Here is a 23,435-nt window from a genome sequence, read left to right as displayed (position 1 = left end):
CCCCTCCTGACTCCCTCCTCTACTTTACTTCTTCCTCCCTTCTCCACACTCCTTCCTCTTCCTGGATGCCCTCCCCTTCTCTGCATTCCTTCCCCCCCTCCCGAACTCCTTGCCTTACACCTTCCACCTCCCCTTACACCTACCTCCCCAGTTGCCATCCTCTCCCCCCATTACCCCCTCCTCCCCCATGCTCCTTCCCCCTCAGCCTCACCCCCGACACCTTTATTTCCCCTCCCTCCCAACCTCACCTCCCCCCGACACCTTCATTCCCCCACTCCCAACCTTACCCCACACCCGACACCTCTTCCTCTCCCAGTCAACCCTAGACCTTCCTCTCCCACCTCCTCAACCATCATCCGTTGTGAGCATCAACGGTGACTTTCCAACTTCCGTGAGCTGCTTTGCAGCAAAGCCACGTCCATGAGAATCCACCCAACATGCCATGGATGTTCCTCCAGGATCTCATTGCTGTCAGACTCCAGCATCTTCTGCTTCTTGGATATCCGCGATATGAGCAAGGCCCTGGTGGGTAAGTCCCGACTTCAGCACATCACAGTTGTCAAGATGTATTCTGCACCAGCATGTTTTTCAGTCGACTTGGGCGGACGATCCAGCGAGGGGGGAGGGGGGGGGGAAACAGTCCGGCGCCTGGCCTTATAATGATATGCTGATGTATTACATTGACGTTCCCGACGTCCGATGGTGGGGATTGCAACCTGCCATCGACAGGCTGAGCGGACGATTGAAAACTGCTTTCACAACGTTGTGAAATTAAGTTTTGGCCTTCTCACTATATGGTCCGCTCATGCTGCCGAACATGCCTAACACCAGTGGGCACGGAAAATCCCAGCCTGAGTAAACGAGAGAAATTGAGTGGAAGAAAGCTTGAATGCACGTGGTGATCCAGGGGCGAGGAACATTGGAAGGAGAGCTAGAAACCCTGGAGGTGGACCCTTGTGGAAGATGTCTGAGAGAAAGCACCGGTTTGGGAGAAGATTCCAATGTGAGTTCTTGGCGAGTGGAAATTGGAAACCCTCATGTGAAAGACGGATTGACTCACGGTGTGACAAGCATCTGGGGGGAGTTGATGAGAGATCCATAGCATCTGTTTGGGTGGCATCTGTCACTTGGTTTCAGAGTGTGGTGTGTCTGACCACAGGTTACCTATTGGTTTACATGGACTGTGCACTTACTGTGAACATTCGAATATAAGATAGCTTTTGTAACTTGTGTTATCCTTACAAATCTGTAAATATCTGTTAAGGCATTGTTGTGGGTGAAGGAGTATTGTAATATAGTTCATTTTTTCTTATTTAAATGTTTTATTCTTTTGTTAAAAGTTCATCAGCTGACTCCTGTGACTCTGTTCAGTAGCCGCTCTTCAGATATCAAACAAAAAATAAAAGTTAGGATCTATCAAGCAGGGTTCCACCCTGAGATCTGGCCTGTCTGGTAGTAACATCAGCTGGGATCATAACAATAGGGGTTGAGCAAGTGAAAAGGGGAAGGGTGGGAAGAAGAACAGAAGGGAAGGCTTGTGATAGCTGGGCAAGCAAAAAAAACAAAAGATGTGTCACAATGAGGTGTGAATAGCAAGATAGCAGTTGTCTGAATGCAAAGTAAAAGGGTTAAGAAAGAAATAAGAGAAAAAAAGTGAACCTGCAAAAAAACGCAGGTTATGATTTAAATTGTTGAACTCAATGATGATTCCAGAAAGTTGTAAAGTGCCCAGTCAAAAGTTGAAGCACTGTTCCTCGACACCAAGAGTGCTTGTTTTTAAAGAAGAAAGTAAGTTCCTGGTTTATTGTTATTTATTTTAACTGCTTAATTTTCAGATGCAATGAAGGATATATTGGCCAATTTTGTGAATGCAGCACTGATGAAGTATATAATGAGGATGCTTCATGTCGAAAAGATAATGCATCTCCAATCTGTAGCAACAATGGCGATTGTATCTGTGGGGAATGTATCTGCAAAAAGAGGGACAATCCCAATGAAATCATCTCTGGCAAATATTGTGAATGTGATAACTTCAATTGTGACCGATCTAATGGATTGATTTGTGGAGGCAAGTTTACCGCATGATGAACAACCTGCCAAAATTTACTTTTCAATATGCTGATTCCTGGTCATCAGAATTTACACTTATTTGTAATTTATCATAGATGTTTGTTGTGAAAGTTGCTAAACATCGCTGGGTATGAAGGATAGAGTCATAGAAGTCTACAGCACGGAAAAAGGCCATTCGGCCCATCGAGTCTGTGCCGGTCAAACAAGTACCTAACTATTCTAATCCCATTTTCCAGCACTAGGACATAGCCATAGCACTGCAAGTGCACATCCAAATACTTCTTAAATGTTATGAGGGCTTCTGCCTCTACCACCCTTTCAGGCAGTGAGTTCCAGATTCCCACCGCCCTCTGGGTGAAAAAATTCTTCCTCACATCCCCTCTAAACCTCCTGCCCCTTGCCTTAAATCTATGGCCCCTGGTTATTGATTCCTCCACCAAGGGGAAAAGCTTCTTCCTGTCTACCCTATCTATGCCCCTCATTATTTTATGTACCTCAATCATGTCCCCACTCAATCTCCTCTGCTCCAGGGAAAATAACCCCAGTCTATCCAATCTCTCCTCATAACTAAAACTCCCCAGCCCAGGCAACATCCTGGTAAATCTCCTCTGCACTCTCTCTAGTGCAATCACATGTTCCCTATAATGCGGATTCCAGAACTGCACGCAATTCTCTAGCTGTGGCCTAACCAGCGTTTTATACAGTTCCAGCATAACCTCCCTGCTCTCATATTCTATGCCTTGGTTAATAAAGGCAAGTATCCCATATGCTTTCTTAACCACCTTATCTACCTGTCCCGCTACCTTAAGGGACCCGTGGACATGCATACCAAGGTCTCTCTGATCCTCAGTGTTTCCCAGGGTTCTACCATTCATCGTGTATTCCTGTGCCTTGTTTGTCCTGCCCAAGTGCATCACCTCACACTTATCTGGATTAAATTCCATTTGCCACTGATCAGTCCATCTGACCAGCCCATCTATCCTCCTGTAATCTAAGGCTATCCTCCTCACTATTTACCACCCCACCAATTTTTGTGTCATCCGTGAACTTGCTGATCAACCCTCCTACATTCAAGTCTAAATCGTTTATATATGCCACAAACAGCAAGGGACCCAACACCGATCCCTGTGGAGCTTCCACTGGACACAGACATCCAATCACAAAAACACCCCTCCACCATGACCCTCTGCTTCCTGCCACTCAGCCAATTCTGGATCCAATTTGCCAAATTGCCTTGGATCCCATGGGCCCTTACCTTCGTTATCAGTCTCCCGTGTGGGACCTTATCAAAAGCCTTGCTGAAGTCTAAGTAGACTACGTCAAATGCATTGCCCTCATCTACACACCTGGTCACCTCTTCGAAAAATTCAATCAAATTGGTCAGACATGACCTCCCCTTAACAAAACCATGCTGACTGTCCTTGATTAATCCTCCCTCTCCATGTGTAGATTAATTCTGTCCCTCAAAGTTGCTTCCAATAGTTTCCCCAACACTGAGGTTAGACTGACTGGCCTGTAGTTCCCTGGTTTATCCCCTCCTCCCTTCTTGAATAACGATACCACATTGGCTGTCCTCAAGTCCTCTGGCACCTCTCCTGTGCCCAGAGAAGTATTGAAAATTATTGCCAGTTCCTCTGCTATCTCCTCCCTTGCCTCACTCAACAGCCTGGGACAGATTTCATCCGGGCCTGGAGATTTATCTTCTTTTAAGCCTGCCAGTGCACTTAGAACCTCCTCCCTTTCTATGCTAATTTCTTTAATTATATCACAGTCCTTCTGCCTGATTTCTATACCCACATTGTCCGTCTCACTTGTGAACATCGACACAAAGTATTCATTTAGATTCCTACCTATGTCTTCCGGCTCCACACACAAATTACCACTATGGTCTTTAATGGGCCCTACTCTTTCCCTAGTTATCCTCTTACTCTTAATGTACTTGTAAAATAACTTTGGATTTTCCTTTATTTAACCTGCCAATGTTTTTTCATGCTCCCTTTTTGCTCTCCTAATTTCCTTTTTAATTTCCTTTTTTCCAACCTTACGGTTGGCGGGCAGGCGAAAAGGCCAAACGGCCTTTATATTTTTCAGGAAACCTCTTTAGTGCGCCAGGCCCAGTCTCCCCCCCGCCCGCACAGGTAGCGCTCAGCGCTGCCGCTCACGATCCACACAGGATCGGAGGCCTCTCCCCCCAACCCACAACCCACGACAACACCTCCCCACTCTGCTCCTTACTGCCTTTCCTCCAAAGCCTGTGTCTCCACTCCTTAACCACCCCTCATCCACCCTGGAGGCCCAGGATTTACCTTAGTCCGGGATCCATTCTTCCCAGGAACAACTTGAGTTCCACCACTTCTGAGAATTCTAGAGCTGCTGGCCAATCAGATTGGCCGTCAGCTCTTGAGGGCGGGACTTCCTCCCACTGAGGGGCGGAAGTTGCACTCTATGCTCGTTTAGGCCACTGGCAGCATGAGATCGCTGCAGGTTGACCGCCTTTTACATCAGTCAGTTTGAAAGCAACTTTTGTAACGGGGGTGGTAAACAATAGACCCTCCCACCTCTCCTCCCCCCACCTTCCCCCACCCTTCTAAATTCATCCTGGGTTCGTAAACTTCTGAAATTGTTTATGGGCTTCAGTGGACACCTAAAGTTAATGGATACCATGGGCATGGGGGTCATTACACTGATCTGCTACGAGTATGCTTTATGCCGAGGACTCTACAGACATTGCCCTGGATCTCAGTGTCCTGAACAAACCCAATGCAGGTGGCCGCAGTATTTTAAAAAAAGAGAGCTGGAAATAAAGTTTGGAGCACATTTTAACAAAACAGAACTGATGTGTGAGCTAATCTTTTTGACTTTTTTTTTGCAGGAAATGGCTTTTGCCGTTGTGGAATGTGTGAGTGTTTGTCCAATTTTACTGGTAATGCCTGTGATTGTTCGTTGGATGTGGCATCATGTAAAGCAACTAATGGACAGCTTTGTAATGGTAGAGGAATATGTGAATGTGGTCGGTGCAGGTGCACAGGCACTAGGTTCATAGGACCAACTTGTGAACTGTGTTCAACTTGTCCTGGTGTTTGTATAATCCATATGTAGGTATTCAGGCAACTGATGTGATGTCTTATCTGTTTCCTCAATAAATGTAAATGGTTAACTGCTTCAAAAAAAAACTAGATAATTATCTGCTTAGGATGGGTTTGAAGGCTTTTCGGATTAAGAACCCATGGTTCTTTAGCTCCATTTCTGTGATAAACGGTAATAACTTGTATAGTATCTGAAAACTCACCTGAACAATTGCATTGCATTAACATCTAATTCATGCACATGCCATTTTAAAATCCTGAAATATACCTGATTCACAAACGCTCCCCTCACCCCACCCCCTCAAAGGCAGTGCTTTGACAGTAAAGGGGTCATTTCTGACTTTATGATCCTAGCTTCCCCACCAGGAGCGTACAGACAGAAAATCCCCTCTTGTGTTCTTTCTGGTTTGGTCTAATCTGCACCTCAACTCTTTTACAGGGACTGTGTTCTGTGTAAAGCTTTTAACAAAGGACCCAAGAAAGCTTCCTGCGATCAGTGTGGGTTTGAAGTAACTTTACTGGAACACCCTGATCAGCTGCCACAACGATATTGCAGTTTCATGGATCTGGATGGCAGCTGGTTCTGTTTTTCATACCTTATTAACGACCAGAAAGTTCCAGAAGTTCATGTTGTTAAAACCCCAGGTGAGAATGTTTATTGTGAAGCATGGGGATGGGGTGTTTATTCTGAGTCTGAGATATCCAAAGACTTATTTGGGTAAATCCTGTTGCTTCTGGAAGAAGAAAAAATATTTTTTGGAGCCAAGATTGTTTATAATAAATTTTATTTTTAAGGATCAGCAGTGGGATGGGTGATGATGCACTGTTGAGGTGGATGTCTGGCAGAGGATGCATAATACAGACTCCCACAGGCCATGTAAAAACTTTAAATCTATGGTTCCAATAACTTTCATGTATCCCAAGTTGCAGGTAGAAACAGATTTTGCTGTTCTGATTTAGAATTTATCCACCAATGAGAAGTAAAGCCTTTTCTGTTCCTCCAGCCTCGTGTGTAAGAAGTAAGCAACTAGGAGCAAGTAGACTGGGTGCTGTAGGCCAGATTGCCCGGGTGTATACGATCCACAGAGTTACTGTTGATTATAGCTTTGACTGAGAGTTAACTGATTATGTCATTGGATAAGTCTTTTGATAGCAAAGAGAATAATATGGGGGCTAAATTCGATAGCTCCCCAGAAAGGGCTGCTGAAACTGTGATTTGGATTAACCCAGTGATGCAGACAGCACACCAACGTCAGGCTGCTGGCTCTTTTAAATGATTTCAGCATCCACTGTTGATTGGCTGGATGCTTCAGCGAGGAAACCTGTATCATGAGTGACAACACCACTTAATGCTGGTCAGCACCCCTTTTTTTAAAATTCATTCACAGGATGTGGGCTTCGCTGGATGGGCCAACATTTATTGTCCATCCCTAGTTGCTCTTGAGAAGGTGGTGGTGACTTGCCTTCTTGAACCGCTGCAGTCCCTGTGGTGTAGGTACACCCACAGTGCTGTTAGGAAGGGAGCTCCAGGATTTTGACCCAGCCATAGTGAAGGAACGGCGATATATTTCCAAATTAGGATGGTGAGAGACTTGGAGGGGAACTTCCAGGTGCCATCTATCTGCTGTCCTTGTCCTTCTAGATGGTAGTGATCGTGGGTTTGGAAGATGCTGGTGAAGGAACCTTGGTGAATTTCTGCAGTGCATCTTGTTGATGTACACACTGCTGCTACTGTGCGTCGGTGGTGAAGGGAGTGAATGTTTGTGGGTGTGGTACCAATCAAGCGGGCTACTGTGTCCTGGACGGTGTCAAACTTCTTGAGTGTTGTGGGAGCTGCACTCATCCAGGCAAGTGGAGAGTATTCCATCACACTCATGACTTGTGCCTTGTCAATGGTGGACAGGCTTTGGGGAGTCAGGAGGTGAGTTACCCATTGCACGATTCCTAGCCTCTGACCTCCTCTTGTAGCCACAGTATTTATATGGCTAGTCCAGTTCAGTTTCTAGTCAATGGTAACCCCCAGGGTGTTGATAGTGGGGGATTCAGTGATGATAATACCATTGAGCATCAAGGGGTGATGGTTGGATTCTCTCTTGTTGGAGATGGTCATTGCCTGACACTTGTGTAACGCAAATGTTACTTGCCACTTATCAGCCCAAGCCTGGATATTGTCCAGGTCTTGCTGCATTTGGACATGGACTGCTTCAGTATCTAAGAAGTCACGAATGGTGCTGAACATTGTGCAATCATCAGCGAACATCCCCACTTCTGACCTTACAATGGAAGGAAGGTCATTGATAAAGCAGCTGAAGATGGTTGGGCTGAGGAACTCCAGTGGTGATGTCCTGGAGCTGAGACGACCGACCTCCAACAACCACAACCATCTTCCTTTGTGCTAGGTAGGACTCCAACCAGTGGAGAGTTTTCCTCCTGATTCCCATTGACTCTATTTTTGCTAGGGCTCCTTGATGCCACACTCGGTCAAATGCGGCCTTGATGTCAAGGGCAGTCACTCTCACCTCACCTCTGGAGTTCAGCACTTTTGTCCATGTTTGAGCCAAGGCTGTAATGAGGTCAGGAGCTGAGTGGCCCTGGCGGAACCCAAACTTAGTGTCAATAAGCAGGTTATTGCTAAGCAAGTGCCTCTTGATAGCACTGTTGATGACCCCTTCCATTACTTTACTGATGATCGAGAGTAGACTGATGAGGTGGTAATTGGCTGGGTTGGATTTGTCCTGCTTTTTGTGTACAGGACATACCTGGGCAATTTTCCACATCACTGGGAAGATGCCAGTGTTGTAGCTGTACTGGAATAGATAGTCTAGGGGCGCAGAAAGTTCTGGAGCACAAGTCTTCAGTACTATTGCTGGAATATTGTCAGGGCCCATAGCCCTTTGCAGCATCCAGAACCTCAGTTGTTTCTTGATATCACATGGAGTGAATCGAATTGGCTGAAGATTGGCATTTATGATGCTGGGGGCCTCCGGAGGAGGCCGAGATGGATCATCCACTCAACACTAATGGCTGAAGATTGTAGCAAATGCCTTATCTTTTGCACCCATATGCTGGGTTCCACCATCATTGAGGAATGGGATATTTGTGGAGCCTCCTTCTCCAGTTTAATTGTCCACCACCAATCACGACTGGATGTGGCAGGACTGCAGAGCTTGGATCTGATCCGTTGGGTGTGGGATTGCTTAGCCCTGTCTATCACTTGCTGCTTATGCTGTTTGGCACGCAAGTAGGCTTGTGTTATAGCTTCACCAGGTTGACACCTCATTTTAAGTTATGCCTGGTGCTGCTCCTGGCATGCCCTCCTGCACTCTTCATTGAACCAGGGTTGATCCCCTGGCTTGATGGTAATGGTAGAGTGGGGGATATGCCGGGCCATGAGGTTACAGATTGTGTTCGAGTACAATTCTGCTGTTGCTGATGGCCCTCAGCGCCTCATGCTGCCCAGTTTTGAGCTCCTAGATCTGTTCGAAATCTATCCCATTTAGCATGGTGGTAGTGCCTGACAATGCGATGGAGGGTATCCTCAATGTGAAGGTGGGACTTTGTCTCCACAAGGACTGTGCGGTGGTCACTCCTAACGATACTGTCATGGGCAGATGCATCTGCGACAGGCAGGTTGGTGAGGATGAGGTCAAGTATGTTTTTCCCTCTTGCTAGTTCCCTCACCACCTGCCACAGACCCAGTCTAGCAGCTATGTCATTTAGGACTTGACCAGCTCGGTCAGTAGTGGTGCTACCGAGCCACTCTTGGTGATGGACATTGAAGTCCCCAACCAGAATACATTCTGCGCCCTTGTCACCCTCAGTGCTTTCTCCAAGTGATGTTTAACATGGAGGAGCACTGATTCATCAGCTGAGGCAGGGTGGTACATGGTAATCAGTAGGAGGTTTCCTTTCCCATGTTTGACCTGATGCCATGAGACTTCATTGGGTCCAGAGTCGATGTTGAGGACTCCCAGGGCAACTCCCTCCTGACTGTATACCACTGTGCCGCCACCTCTGCTGGGCCTGTCCTGCTGGTGGGACAGGACATATCCAGGAATGGTGACGGTGGTGTCTGGGACATTATCTGTAAAGTATGATTCCGTGTTGATGACTATGTCAGGCTGTTGCCTGACTAGTCTGTGAGACAGCTCTCCCAATTTTGGCACTCGCCCCAGAAGTTAGTATGGAGGACTTTGCAGTGTTGACAGGGCTGCGATTGCCATTGTCATTTCTAGTGCCTAGGTCGATGCCAGGTGGTCTGTCCGGTTTCACTCCTTTTTTATGTGTTTGTAGCAGTTTGTAAGAACTGAGCGGCTTGCTAGGCCATTTCAGAGGGCATGTAAGAGTCAACCGGTTTGCTGTGGGTCTGGAGTCATGTGGATGCCAGACCAGGTAAGGACAACAGATTTCCTTCCCTAAAAGGCATTAGTGAACCAGATGGCTCTTTACAACAATCAACAATGGTTTCATGGCCATCATTAGACTTTTCATTCCAGATTTTTATTGAATTCAAATTCCACCACCTGCTGTGGCGTGATTCAAACCCCGGTCCCCAGAGCATTACCCTGGGTCTCTGGATTACTAGTCCAGTGACAATAATACTATGCCATTGCCTCCCATCTCTTAAAGGGGAGATGCACTGAGGCTTGGACAGGGGCTAGCAGCTGTGCCAGAAGGTACTCTGACCTGTGGAACATTGAATAATGGCACAACTTAGAAGGCTTCAGACACTGCGATGGAGGCCTTGGTGGAGGAGATGGAAAGGAGGAGAGCTATCTTATATCTGCAGGCTTCAGGAGGCCCTATAGACACATGCTCACAAGAGAGTGGAGTAGATAGCTGTGGAGGTCACTGCCAGGAGTCAAGCCGTGCCAAACTAAATGCAGTGTCATAACAAGTCCAATGATCACACATGAATAGGGTCTGTGAATCTATCTTCAAATGGCATATCCTATTCACTCCACCACTAGACTTAGGCACTGCTCAATTCACCACACCATCGCTCACCTACTAAGAATCTCTATTAATCAGTACTCATATCTCACAATCACATCAACCTCACACTCTCAATGCTGCTGTCAGCCTCTCACCCACATCTCATAGTTTGCACTGCCAGTTATTCAACCATAATAATCACATCACCCAAAAAGATTGCACTGCATTGCCTTTTAAAAAATTTATTTGTTCATGGAATGTGGGCATCTCTGACTGGACCAGCATTTATTGCCCATCCCTGATTGCCCTTGAAAAGGTGGTGGTGAGCCGCCATCTTGAATGGCTGTAGTCCATGTGGTGCAGGTACATCCACAGTGCTGTAAGGGAGGGAGATACAGGATTTTGACCCAACGACAGTGAAGGAACGGCGATATATTTCCAAGTCAGGATGGTGAGTGACTTGGAGGTGAACTTACAGGTGGTGGTGTTCCCATCTATCTACTGCCCTTATTTTTCCAGGTGGTAGAGGTCATGGCTTTGGTCAGTGCTGTTGAAGGAGCCTTGGTGAGTTGTTGCAGTGCATCTTGTTAATGGTACACACTGCTGCCGCTGTGTGTCGGTGGTGGAGGAAGTGAATGTTGAAAGTGGTGGATGGGTTGCCAGCCCAATGGAGGAGACTGTGCTGACCATTCTTGGGATAGCCATTGCTGAGGCCACGGGCAGTGGAGGGACTGAATCCATTGGAGATTCAAAAAGAGTGGGAGCCGGACTCAGGTCTGAAAGCAGCGCAAGGACAGAGTGAGAGTTCCGGGGAGATTTGGGGCTGACAGGAGAGGAGAGGCCAATGAGAGTAGTATAAAAGGGCAGAATAAACAGAGGCCGAGACCGGAGAGGAGAGGCCAGCGAGAGCGGTATATAAAGGCATGAGAAACAGAGGCCGAGACCATAGAGGAGAGGCATACCCTCAGGACCATCTGGCGGTAGAGTTCAAAATGATGTCATGATTCAAAAAGTAACGTGACGCAGGGAGACAGCTGATTGGGAAGTAGGGTCAGGTGAGTACTTCTACTTCTACTTTTCCTACTAATTAAACTGCTGTAGTCCATTAGCTAAGATGAAATAAGGTGAGGACTTTGGACTATAGTGGAAGTGTTTGGAGTGCAATAAGGCCTCTAGCATAATTAGTATTCTCTAAAGGGAGTACCTAATGTGCTTAAAGGGAAGTCATGGCAGCAGAGCTCACATTGTGATATGCTCCTCCTGCGCTATGTGGGAAGTCATGGACACTTCCAGTGTCCCTGGTGACCATGTGTGCAGGAAATGTGTCCAGCTGCAGCTACTGGCTAACGGCATTTCAGAGCTGGAGCTGCGGGTGGATTCACTGTGGAGCATCCGTGATGCTGAGATTATCGTGGACAGCACGTTCAATGAGGTGGTCACACCGCAGGTAAAGGCTGACCAGGCAGAAAGGGGATGGGTGACCACCAGGCAGAGTAGAGGAAGGCAGGTAGTGCAAGAATGCCCTGTGACCGTCCCCCTCTCTAATAGATATATCGTTTTGGATAATGTTAGGGGCGACAACTTCTCGGGGAAAACAGCAGGAGCCAAGTCCATGGCACCACGGGTGGCTCTGCTGCACAAGAGGGGAGGAAGAAGCATGGCAGGTCTGTAGTAATAGGGGATTCAATAGTAAGGGGAATAGGCAGACGTTTCTGCAGCCGCAAAAGAGACTCCAAGATGGTATGTTGCCTCCCAGGTGCCAGGGTCAAGGATGTCTCGGAGAGGCTGCAGGGCATTCTGAAGGGGGAGGGTGAACAGCCAGTGGTCATGGTACATATTGGTACCAACGACATAGGTAACAAAAAGGGATGAGGTCCTACAAGCTAAATATAGGAGCTAGAACGTAAATTAAAAAGTAGGATCTCAAAGGTAATAATCTCAGGATGTCATGTGCTAGCAAGAGTAGAAATAACAGGATATATCAGATGAATACTGATGTTTCTATGTTTCTATGTTTACTATGTTCAAATACGTGGCTGAAGAAGTGGTGTTGGGTGGAGGGATTCAGATTCCTGGAACATTGGGACCGGTTCTGAGGAAGGTGGGACCAGTACAAACAGGACGGGTTGCATCTGGGCGGGACTGGGACCAATGTCCTCAGGGGTGTGCTTGCAAGTTTGATTGGGGAGGGTTTAAACTAGAATGGCAGGGGGATGGGAACCTAAGCAGAGTGACAGAGGAGCGGGAAACAAAGATAGAAACAAAAGACAGAAAAGGAAGAAGCAAAAGTGCAAGGCAGAAAAAACAAGGGCGAAAAGCAAATGTGGCCATAGTGCAAAATGAAGCTAAGGTGACTAACAAGGTTAAAAAGACAAGTCTAAAAGCATTGTATCTTAATGTGCGGAGCATTTGCAATAAGGTAGATGAATTAACGGTGCAAAAATGGTTATGATATAGTTGCAATTACAGAGGCGTGGCTGCAGGTTGACCAAGGATGGGAACTGAACATCCAGGGGTATTCAATATTTAGGAACAACAGACTAATAGGGGTAGCGTTGTTAGTAAAGGAGGAAATCAATGCAATCGTAAGGAAGGATATTAGCTCAGAATATCATGATGTGGAATCTGTTTGTGTGGAGATAAGAGACACCAAGGGGCAGAAAATGTTGATGGGGGTTGTCTATAGCTCCCCAAACAGTAATGTAAGGGAAGGCATTAGGAAGGAAATTAGAGACACATGCAATAAGGGTAACTGCAATCATGGGTGGCTTTAATCTACACATAGATTAGACAAACCAAACTAGCAATAATACTGTGGAGGAGGATTTCCTGAAGTGTGTACGTGATGGTTTTTTAGACGAATGCATTGAGGAACCACCTAGAGGGCAGGCTATCCTAGACTGGGTATTGTGCAATGAGAAAGGATTAATTAACAATCTTGTTGTGTGGGGTCCCTTGGGGAAAAGCGACCAAAAAATGATAGGATGGGGAGTGGGGAAGTTGAATCCGAAACTAGGGTCCTGAATCTAAATAAGGGGAACTACGAGGGTATGAGGCACAAGTTGGCAATGATGGATTGGGGAACCTTACTAAAAGGGTTGACAGTGGATAGGCAATGGCTAGTGTTTAAGGAATGTATGCATGAATTACAACAATTATTCAGTCCTGTCTGGCGCAAAAATAAAACAGGAAAGGTGGCTCAACCATGGCTTACAAAAGAAATTAGGGATAATATTAGATCCAAAGAGGATACATATAAAATTGCCAGAAAAAGTAGCAGGTCTGAGGATTGGGAGCAACTTAGAATTCAGCAAAAGTGGACAAAAAGATTGATCAAGAAGGGGAAAATGGAGTATGAGGGTAAACATGCAAGGAACATATAAACCGACTAAAAAAGCTTCTATAAATATGTAAAGAGAAGATTAGCGAAGACAAACGTATGTCCCTTACAGTCAGAACAGGGGAAATTATAATGGGAAACAAAGAAATGGCAGAAGAATTGAGCACATATTTTGGTCCTGTCTTCACAAAAGAGGACACAAATAATTTCCCAGGAATGTTAGGGAATCAAGGATCTAGTGAAAGAGAGGAATTGAAGAATATCAGTATTAATAAAAAAATGGTGCTAGAGAAATTAATGGGGTTAAAGGGTGAAAAATCCCCAGGGCCTGATAATCTACATTCCAGAATACTTAAAGGAAGTGGCCCTGGAAATATTGGATGCAATGGTGGTCACCTTCCAAAATTTGTAGACATTGGAGCAGTTCCTACAGGTTGGAGGATGGCAAATGTAACCCCACTATTTAAAAAAGGAGGGAGAGAAAAAAACAGAATTACAGACCAGTTAGCATAAAGCAGTAGTGGGGAAAATGCTCGAGTCTACTATAAGAAACGTGGTAACAGAGCATTTGGAAAGCGTTAACAGGATTAGACAAAGTCAGCATGGGTTTATGGAAGGGAAATCATGCTTAACTAATCTACTGGAGCTTTTTGAGGGTGTAACTAGCAGAATAGATAAGAAAGAATCAATGGATGAGGTGTATTTGAATTTCAAGAAGGCTTTTGATAAGGTCCCACATAGGAGGCTAGTGGGCAAAATTAAAGCACATGGGATTGGGGGTAATATACTGGCATGGATTGAGAATTGGTTGACAAACCAGAAACAGAGAGTGGAAATAAATGGGTCTTTTTCCGGGTGGTAGGCGGTGACTAATGGTGTACCGCAGGGATCAAAACTTGGGCCCCAGCTATTCACGATATATATAAACTACTTGGATGAGGGAACCAAATGCAACATTTCCAAGTTTGATGATGACACAAAACTGGGTGGGGTTGAGTTGTGAGGAGGACGCAAGGAGGCTTCAGGGTGATTTCGGCAAGTTGTGTGTATGGGCAAACACATAGCAGATGCAGTATAATGTGGATAAATTTCTGTTTCTATCAAAGATGACAGTATCCTCATCCTAACCCTCCTTCTTACATCCCACCTATACCCCATCCCATACTCTCTGCTGATTTACAAGTTGCAGATAGAGGTGCGTGCTTATGCTTCCCCACTTCTTCCACTACAATCTTACCAATGAGCCTTCCTGCTTTCAGACATCCAAGAAGCGCAGCCTCACTACGTAGTGGTGAAATTGCATAAAGTAGAAGCATGATAAAGATGTACTGTCATTCATATGAAAAACAGAAAGGCAGAGTATTATTTAAATGGTGATATATTGGGGAATGTGGATGTACAAAGGGATCTGGGCGTCCTTCTACACCAGTCAATGAAAGTAAATAGGCAGGTGCAGCAAGCAATTAGGAAGGCAAATGGTATGTTGGCCTTCATTGCAAGAGGATTTGAGTTCAGAAGTAGGGATGTCTTACTGCAGTTATACAGGGCCTTGGTGAGACCACACCTGGAGTATTGCGTGCAGTTTTGGTCTCCCCACCTAAGAAAAGATATACTTGCCACAGAGGGAGTGCAGCAAAGGTTCACTAGACTAACACCGGGGATGGCAGGACTGTCGTATGAGGAGAGATTGGTTCGACCAGGCCTGTATTCACTAGAGTTTAGAAGAATGAGACAGGATCTGATTGAAACGTATAAAATTCTAACAGGGCTAGACAGACTGGATGCAGGGAGGATGTTTCCCCTGGTTGGGGAGCCTAGAACCAGGAGCCACAGTCTCAGGATACAGGTCAAGCCATTTAGGACTGAGATGAGGAAATATTTCTTCATTCAGAGGGTGGTCAAATTGTGGAATGCTCTACCAAATAAGGCTATGGAGGCCGGGACACTGAGTATATTCAAGAAAGAAATTGATAAATGTTTGGATATTAGGGGCATCAAGGGGTATGGAGAGAAAGCGGGAATATGGCGTTGTGATAGAGGATCAGCCATGATCATATTGAATGGCAGAGCAGGCTCGAAGGGCCAAATGGCCCACTCCTGCTCCTAATTTCTATGTTTCTATGCTTCTATCAAAGATGACAGTATCCTCATCCTAACCCTCCTTCTCACATCCCACCTATACTCCATCCCATACTCTCTTCTGATTTACAAGTTGCAGATAGAGGTGCGTGCTTATTTTTCCCCACTTCTACCACTGCAATCTTACCGATGAGCCTTCCTGCTTTCAGACATCACTACGTAGTGGTGAAATTTCATGAAGTAGAAGCATGATGAAGATGTAGCTATTCGATTTCACACTGGCAGCCACCACCAGCTTAGATACTGACATTACACATAATAGAGGATAGTAGAGGGGCAGGATCTGCTTTTGGTGAGATACTGAGCAAGAGCAGCCTGCAACCAGGGCAGATAGCAGGTGCCATCTCACTGGAGAACGAGGTTGTGCATGTGTTCTGCTGAAGAGGACTCAGATGAGGACCTCAATGGGCAGCATACAGAGATAGACTGATGGGGTTTGCACAACAAAATATTTGGGGCATTGGGAAGCCTGCCAGCAAGCCTGCAGTCAATGACGAGACGTGTGGAAGAGTCCAGCACCAACTTGGAACAGGTCTTTGCCCAGACCTTAGGGTCCATCCTTTCCAGCATGGAAGTGCTGAGCAAATCGATCAGCGTAATTGTGGACCCAATCTTGATGCAGCCTTTGATGGTGAATGTTTCAGTTTCCACCACAGCACAACCAGAAATCTGAATAGAAGCGAAATACTGTAGATTCTGGAAATCTGAAACAAAAGCAGAAAATGCTGGAAAAACTCAACAGGTCCAACACAAACTGTGGAAAGAAAGATAAAGTTAACGTTTCGAGTCTGTATGACTCTTCTTCAGAGTTAAAGAGAAGTAAAAATGTGATGAAATTTGTACTATTTAAGGAGATTGGAGCAGGTGAGGCTGGATAGAAGGCCAGTGATAGGTGGAGGCAAAGGAGAGATTGCCAGAGATTTCATGAACAAAAAGACAAAGGGGTGTTAATGATAGTGGTACTGGCTAAAGGAGGTGCTGATGGTGGTATTAAGGTCAGAAAGCAGAATGTGATAATAGCAGGACAAGGGTAAGCACTCTGGAAAGAACAACATGAACAAGTGACAGATGGCCCTTGTGGGGGTGGGGTGGGGGACAGTGGTGGGAAAAAAGATTGAAAATAGGATAAAAGGTGGGGATAAAACAGTAAATAAAAATGAAAATAAATAAAAATAAAAATAAGTGGATAAAAAGTGAAAATGAATATTGAAAAATGGGGATTAAGAAAAGGGGTGGGGATGGAAGAGAGAGTTGATGGTCTGAAGTTGTTGAACTCAATGTTAAGTAATTAAGCATTCGTAATCCCAGTCCTGTCATTCCATTAGCGCCTTTGCCGTTGTTTTTCTGCCACAGCCCAGGCTGTTGCTGCCCAAGTTGAGATTGTGCAGTTTGTAGCTGGGCCTTCCAGACCCAGAGCAGCTTGCAGTCTTCCTCCAAGGCCATCTGCAGTCTCCCCCACTGAAAGTCAGCAGCCTTTCACCAGCCACAATGGCAGCTTCAAGAGGGAGACAAATCATGTGGCAGAAACTATTGAGTTATTTTCCTCCTCTTCATAGCAGGGAAAATCCTGACACACATTCTCCTGAATCGCCTACTTCCTGTGGCTGATGAAATCCTTGCAGAGACACAGTATGACTTTGGACCTTCCAGAGGAACCACTGGTGGGGTCTATGTTGCCAGACAAATCCATGAAAAATGTCAAGAATAACGCCAGGAACTTTTCATTGCATTCATCGATCTGACTCAAGCATTTGCCATCGATAAACGGCTGAAGGCACTGGATACTGCAAAGGCTATGGACCCTGACAATATTCCGGCAATAGTACTGAAGACTTGTGCTCCAGAACTTGCCGCTCCCCTAGCCAAGCTGTTCCAGTACAGCTGCAATACTGGCATCTACCTGGCTATATGGAAAATTGCTCAGGTATGTCCTGCACACAAGAAGCAGGACAGATTCAACCCGGTCAATTACCGCCCCATCAGTTTACCCTCGATCATCAGTAAAGTAATGGAAGGAGTCATCAACAGTGCTGTCAAGCGGCACTTGCATACCAATAACCTGCTCACTGATGCCCAGTTTGGAGCCATGCAACTCCTGACCTCATTACAGCCTTGGCTCAAACATGGACAAAAGATCTGAACTCCTGAGGTGAGGTGAGAATGACTGCCCTTGACATCAAGGCCGCATTTGACTGAGTGTGGCATCAAGGAGCCCTAGCAAAACTAGAGTCAATGGAAATCAGGGGAAAAACACTCCACTGATTAGAGTCATACCTAGCAGAAAGGAGAATGGTTGTGGTTGTTGGAGGTTAGTCATCTCAGCTCCAGGACATCACCGCAGAATTTCCCCAGGGTAGTGTCCTCGGCCCAACCATCTTCAGCAGCTTCATCAATCACCTTCCTTCCATCATAAGGTCAGAAGTGGGGATGTTCACTGATGATTGCACAATGTTCAGCACCATTCGTGACTCCTCAGCTGCTGAAGCAGTACATATCCAAATGCAGCAAGACCTGGACAATATCCAGGCTTGGGCTGATAAGTGGCAAGTAACATTCGAGCCACACAACTATCAGGCAATGTTATGACTGATGCAGTTGGTAAAGCGGAGTTATTTAAAAATCCCAGAGGGAGGCACTAAACAACTGTCATAACCTATAATTTTAAGTGTTATGTTTGAGATGCGACTCTAAATTCAGGAAACAGACCATTAGTTCTTGAGGTTTTATATTAAACTAACTGAAACATTTTTTAATTTACACAGATTAAAAATATATATACACATGGCTACAAATTACTACTATCATAATTTATAACAAATTTCCCATTCATTGTACTAATTTTATCAGTAATATAAACATATTGCTTGGTAGCTGTCAGAAAGGCGTCAAGTTTTCACCCCACTTCTTGAATGCTCTATTCAAAAAATGGAAATGCACACTATCTTTCTTACGTATCAAAACTAGTACATATCAAAGCATCCAGACTGGCTGGCTTTAATCCAATTAAGACATACCCGCAGACTAATCCTCTATTTTAAAAGAAAAATATTTTCCAAAATATTATATACATTAATAGCTTCATGACAGGTAATGACCATTTCCAACAAGAGAGAATCTAACAATCGCCCCTTGACCTCAATGGAATTACCATCACTAAATCCTCCACTATCAACATCCTGGGGGTTACCATTCACCAGAAGCTGAACTGGACTAGCCATATAAATATTGTGGCTACAAGAGCAGGTCAGAAGCTAGGAATCCTGCAGCAGGTAACTCACCTAATGACTCCCCAAAGCCAGTCCCCCATCTACAAGGTACAAGTCAGGAGTGTGATGGAATACTCTCCACTTGCCTGGATGAGTGCAGCTCCCACAACACTCAAGAAGCTTGACACTGTCCAGGACAAAGCAGCGCGCTTGATTGGCACCACATCCACAAACATTCACTCCCTCCACCACCGACGCACAGTAGCAGCAGTGTGTACCATCTACAAGATGCACTGCAGGAATTCACCAAGGCTCCTTAGACAGCACCTTCCAAACCCATGACCACTACCACCTAGAAGGACAAGGGCAGCTGATAGATGGGAATACCACCACCTGGAAGTTCCCCACCAAGTCGCTCACCATCCTGACTTCGAAATATATTGGTATTCCTTCACTGTCGCTGGGTCAAAATCCTGGAACTCCCTTCCTAACAGCACTGTGGGTGTACCATCATGTTCTCAAGGGCAACTATGGATGGGCTATAATGCTGGCCCAACCGGCGAACCCCACATCCTGTGAATGAATAAAAAACTAAATAAATAGATCATGAGACTCAGTCGACCCAAAGGTTTGGAAGTCCAAGAAACTCCATCACAATCCTACAATTGCTTCATGATGATATGACTGCAACTGTCTTGAGGGGGCTATCTGAAACAGTCCCCTTGAAAATCCAGACCAGTGTCGAGCAAGGTTGTATGATAACATTTATTTGACTATTATAATCTACCTGATGATTTCTAATCCACTACTTACAATCTACCTGACAGTGACTAATCACCTCATCAAAGATCAACTGCCTTCTGGTGTGAGTATTAATTACCACCTATTTGGAAAACCCTTTATCCTCAGTTGTCTCTGTGTCAAAACTAGACTGACCACCATTGGCATACATGATCTACAGTTTGCAGATGACTGCACTGTCATTGCCCACTCTGCACCAGATTTGCAAGTCACTCTCGATCTCTTCAATTCTGCACACAAGAACCTCGGCCTGTCCTTCAATGCAGCCAAAATAAAACTCTTTTTTCAACCCACACCTTGTCAGCCGAATATTCCACCTCCCCTATATGTTGAAGGTGAGACTCTGGAAAATGTTGAGCACTTCTCATACCTTGGCAGCTATCCCTCTCAAAAGGCCACCATTGACGAGGAGATCCAACAACAGATCAGCTGCGCCAGATCAGCCTTTTATAAACTAGGTAGTGAGTGTTTGACAGCAAAGACCTCTACAAGACAACAAAAGTCCTAGTGTACAGAGCATTTGTCTTCACCACACTCCTGAACTGCAGTGAGATCTAGACTGTGAACCAGCGACACTTAAGATCACTAGAGAAACTCCAAGAGCAAAGCCTATTCTGCATCATCTGGATTCAATGGGAGGACCATCAAATAAATGCTAGTGTCCTTCTTGAAGCCAGCTCCACAAGCGACGTTCCTTGAATATATCTCCCTTTAGTTAAGAACCAACTAGATGTAATTTAAAGTTGCAGGGCTGCCTGTGATGAATGCTTGGGTCTGTGCGTCCTGAGCAGTCTACTGATTTCACCTTTCACCTTTCCCCTAGACCTGAGCACCTTCCCAACAGTTAAAAGGCCTGCTCCTCATAGATGGTTAGCTCCTTTAACTGAGGGAAGACTTGTGCTCTCAGTAACAATGGAGGATAATCAATATTTTCTTCTAGTGTTGCTCAAGAATAAAAAGGCAAACTGGCTGGTCTGTTACCTTGGCTGCCCTTGTCAGGTTTTTGAATATTTTCCTGCCCTGCCTGCTGTTCTGGGGGTGAGATAGGTGGTACTCAGTGCCATTAATATGACCTTCAATATGACTTGCGAGACACCTTTTGGCGGGGGGATAGGGGAGGGGTGAGCTTTCGGTCCATAAGAACCCAGCAGCCTTCCTATCTTTGTTGCACGTCCTTGAGAAAAGTGTGAAGGTCAGACGCAGTGAAGTTTTGCTCCCCCCTTTCAGTGAACCGTGTCTTTTTTTTCTTGGTTCCAACCAGCTGCTCCTGCATTTGAAGCCTTTCTCCAAAAATCTTGAAGATTCTCTGCTAAGATCTTTAAGTGCACGATCTGGAATTCAGCGTTGATCTGTTAAGCGTTAACGGTCCTCATCTTCTGCTGCCTCAGTCAGCTCTGCTCTTCTCAATTGCTTAATGCTTCTCAAAGCAGCTGGAACCAATATCCATTCCCCACCTGCTCAGTACTCCCATTCTACACAGGACATTAATGAGGTTTTAAATGAGCTGGCCCCATGAATTACAGCAAGGCCAGCAGTACTACACGTCAGTGGATAGACGTGCCAATTCTGAAGTGCCACTTGGTAAAGGCCCCATGTATTTTAAGGACCAATATTATCCTTCTGTAAGAGATTTGTTAGCCACAAATTCACCACATTCACTCTGCATATGCTGTTATTTATAGTTGGTACCATCATCAGTCCCTCGAAACGAGGATGACGTCTGTCAGCCATCATGTTTTGTGCCCCCTCAGAGGACTCAACAGGCCAATCCTGGAGGCATAGGTCTTTGGACAGAGAGGACCAGAGTTGCACTGAGAGAGGAGGGTTTTCGACCTGGGGCCGGGATTTTCCAGTCCCAACCATGGCGGGTGTAATGGCGGGCAGGGAGGTGGGGGTACAATGTGCTGGGAGCTGAAAAATCGGTTTCCTGCCGGTGTGAAATGACAGCGGGAACGTGTGCTCCTGCCCATTATGGCAGGTCGCCATTTCCACCAGAGATCGGCATGAGTGTGGTTTTGCACCTTGTTAATGGGACGCATGTGCTGGTCTGGAACATATCTGGACTAACGTGGCATGGACATGTCGGGACTCACCTGGAAAAAGGCTTGGGTATGCAATGAACTGTGCTGGGGGACAGGGATTAGGCAGGGAGGAGAGGAATGAAGAGGTGGGGCAGGAGTGGAGGCCTGGCGCTGGTAGGGGAAAGAGAGAGACTCTGCGTGGGTCATGGAATGGGTGAGGTGAATTGATTGGGTGGGTGGGAAGGTCCATGATGGAGTGTGGGGGGGGTGAGGTGCAAGTGTGAACGGGAATGGGGGTATGTGCAGGTGTGAACGGGCATGGGGATGCGTGCAGGTGTGAATGGGTATTGGGGGGAAAGAGGGGAAAGGGGTTCAGAGGGAGGGGTCCATGGTATCAACTGATGAGTCCTGGGGGGCTGTACTGAGGGAATTGTTGAGAGGAATGGATGGTGAGGGTTAAGGGAGGCAGTGGGAGCCAGTAGGGTGGGAAGGTGAGGATGTGCGATGATGGGTGAAGGGACGCTGAGGGGTGTTGGAGGGCACACAGAAGTATATCTGGATTCTGGGGATTGGCACAATGAAGGGGGGACATATCTATTGTCATGGGGGTGGGCTCTTCAGGAAGGTAGGGGACATGGGCATTCACCCCTGCATGGGATGGAGGGTGATGAGGGAGGGTTGTAGGGTGATTTTGGGGAGGTCTAAGGTCACACCAGGAGGGTTAGTGTTTATGGGGGTGAGGGTGTGGATCGGGGAGGAGGTTGGAAGTTGTTGGGCTCAACCTGAAAAGTCACATGCACCTTGGCCTCTTGCAACTATCTAGAGCCTAGAGGTGAAGATCTCGAGATACTGCAGGGGGGTTGAGTTATCGGCAGTGGGCGGAGTGGCAGGTCAGCTCAACTGGACAACTCAAGGGGAACCCCAGCACGCAGCACTGACACTGTTAAGGTGTTTCAACAGATGAGCATGTGTAGGGCAAAAGCTCAGTGTGTGCAGGAGGCTTCTTGCACATGGCTCGCAAGGGTCCTGGCAAGGATTCTTGCCTCCCTGCATGTGCAAGATTCCAGAGGACATAGACCCAGCCTGGGTGTCTCACTGAAGATGTGGGGTGGCGAGGGAGCACAGGCTTAATGACGACGAATCGCTTTTAAACCACGCCAGACCTCACTAAAGCGCAAGTGTGGTCTATTTACAGAAGTGTTAGCACATTAACAATCATAGTGCACCCGTGCAACCACGTGTGAAATCATAACTTCTTAATCTTTTGTTCCCTACCACTTCTTCTAGGTGCTCCACTGACATCCACAGCGGGGTGGAGGCAGCCTGCTGACCAGTTTGCCCTATTGCCTTGGATGACCTTGGCGGGCGTCCTCTGAGGACCCGAGGCCTGGAGGGCCCCGGCTTATTTTGGCTGTCCTGCTGTGGCCATAGAGAGTGAAGCTGAAGGGGTCACAGGCAAGGGGGATTCCGAAGGGCCGGACACCCTCAGAGAGTCCTGAGTGGTGTTCCCAGGGGTGTCCAACAACCGCTCCTGCTCCCTTTGGGTGCCCAAGGGTCCCCACCTGACTACTTGAGGAGAAGGGGCACCTGGAGGGATGTCGAGGTGCCCTGGCCCCATCTCGTGTAATCACAGCAAGATCTCACCCATGGCTACAGCGATGGAGTGCAGGTCTGCGCACATCTCCAACAGAAACTGGGCGTTTTGTTCGACAAGGTTGTCCATGGCATTCGTCATCCTCCCCATAGAGACCTTGATGTGCGCACAGATTGGAACCACTTCATCAGAGAGGAGGCGGACAGGCTCCTCCACCTCACATGCCACTCTGTCAAGGGCCTC

The 23,435-nt window shown here is 46.4% G+C and overlaps 1 protein-coding gene across 4 annotated transcripts in view; it reads left to right on the top strand.

Annotated features, from left to right (window-relative positions):
• The window catches only part of LOC144677551 (integrin beta-1-like), a 148,059-nt gene that overhangs the window by 102,233 nt on the left and 22,391 nt on the right, over positions 1 to 23,435 (top strand). For 3 of the 4 annotated variants that reach the window (XM_078537622.1, XM_078537619.1, XM_078537624.1), the window contains 3 exons: positions 1,836 to 2,068; positions 4,943 to 5,165; positions 5,596 to 5,801. In XM_078537622.1, the coding sequence (XP_078393748.1) occupies positions 1,836 to 2,068; positions 4,943 to 5,165; positions 5,596 to 5,801 (662 nt within the window). The remainder of the gene's footprint in view (positions 1 to 1,835; positions 2,069 to 4,942; positions 5,166 to 5,595; positions 5,802 to 23,435) is intronic. The other variant, XM_078537628.1, reaches the window with a different exon arrangement.

Source organism: Cetorhinus maximus, chromosome 3 (assembly GCF_964194155.1).
Source record: "Cetorhinus maximus chromosome 3, sCetMax3.hap1.1, whole genome shotgun sequence".
Classification (NCBI taxonomy): domain Eukaryota; kingdom Metazoa; phylum Chordata; class Chondrichthyes; order Lamniformes; family Cetorhinidae; genus Cetorhinus; species Cetorhinus maximus.
The sequence above is the reverse complement of the archived record's forward strand: the minus strand, read 5'-3'. Positions and strand labels throughout refer to the sequence as shown.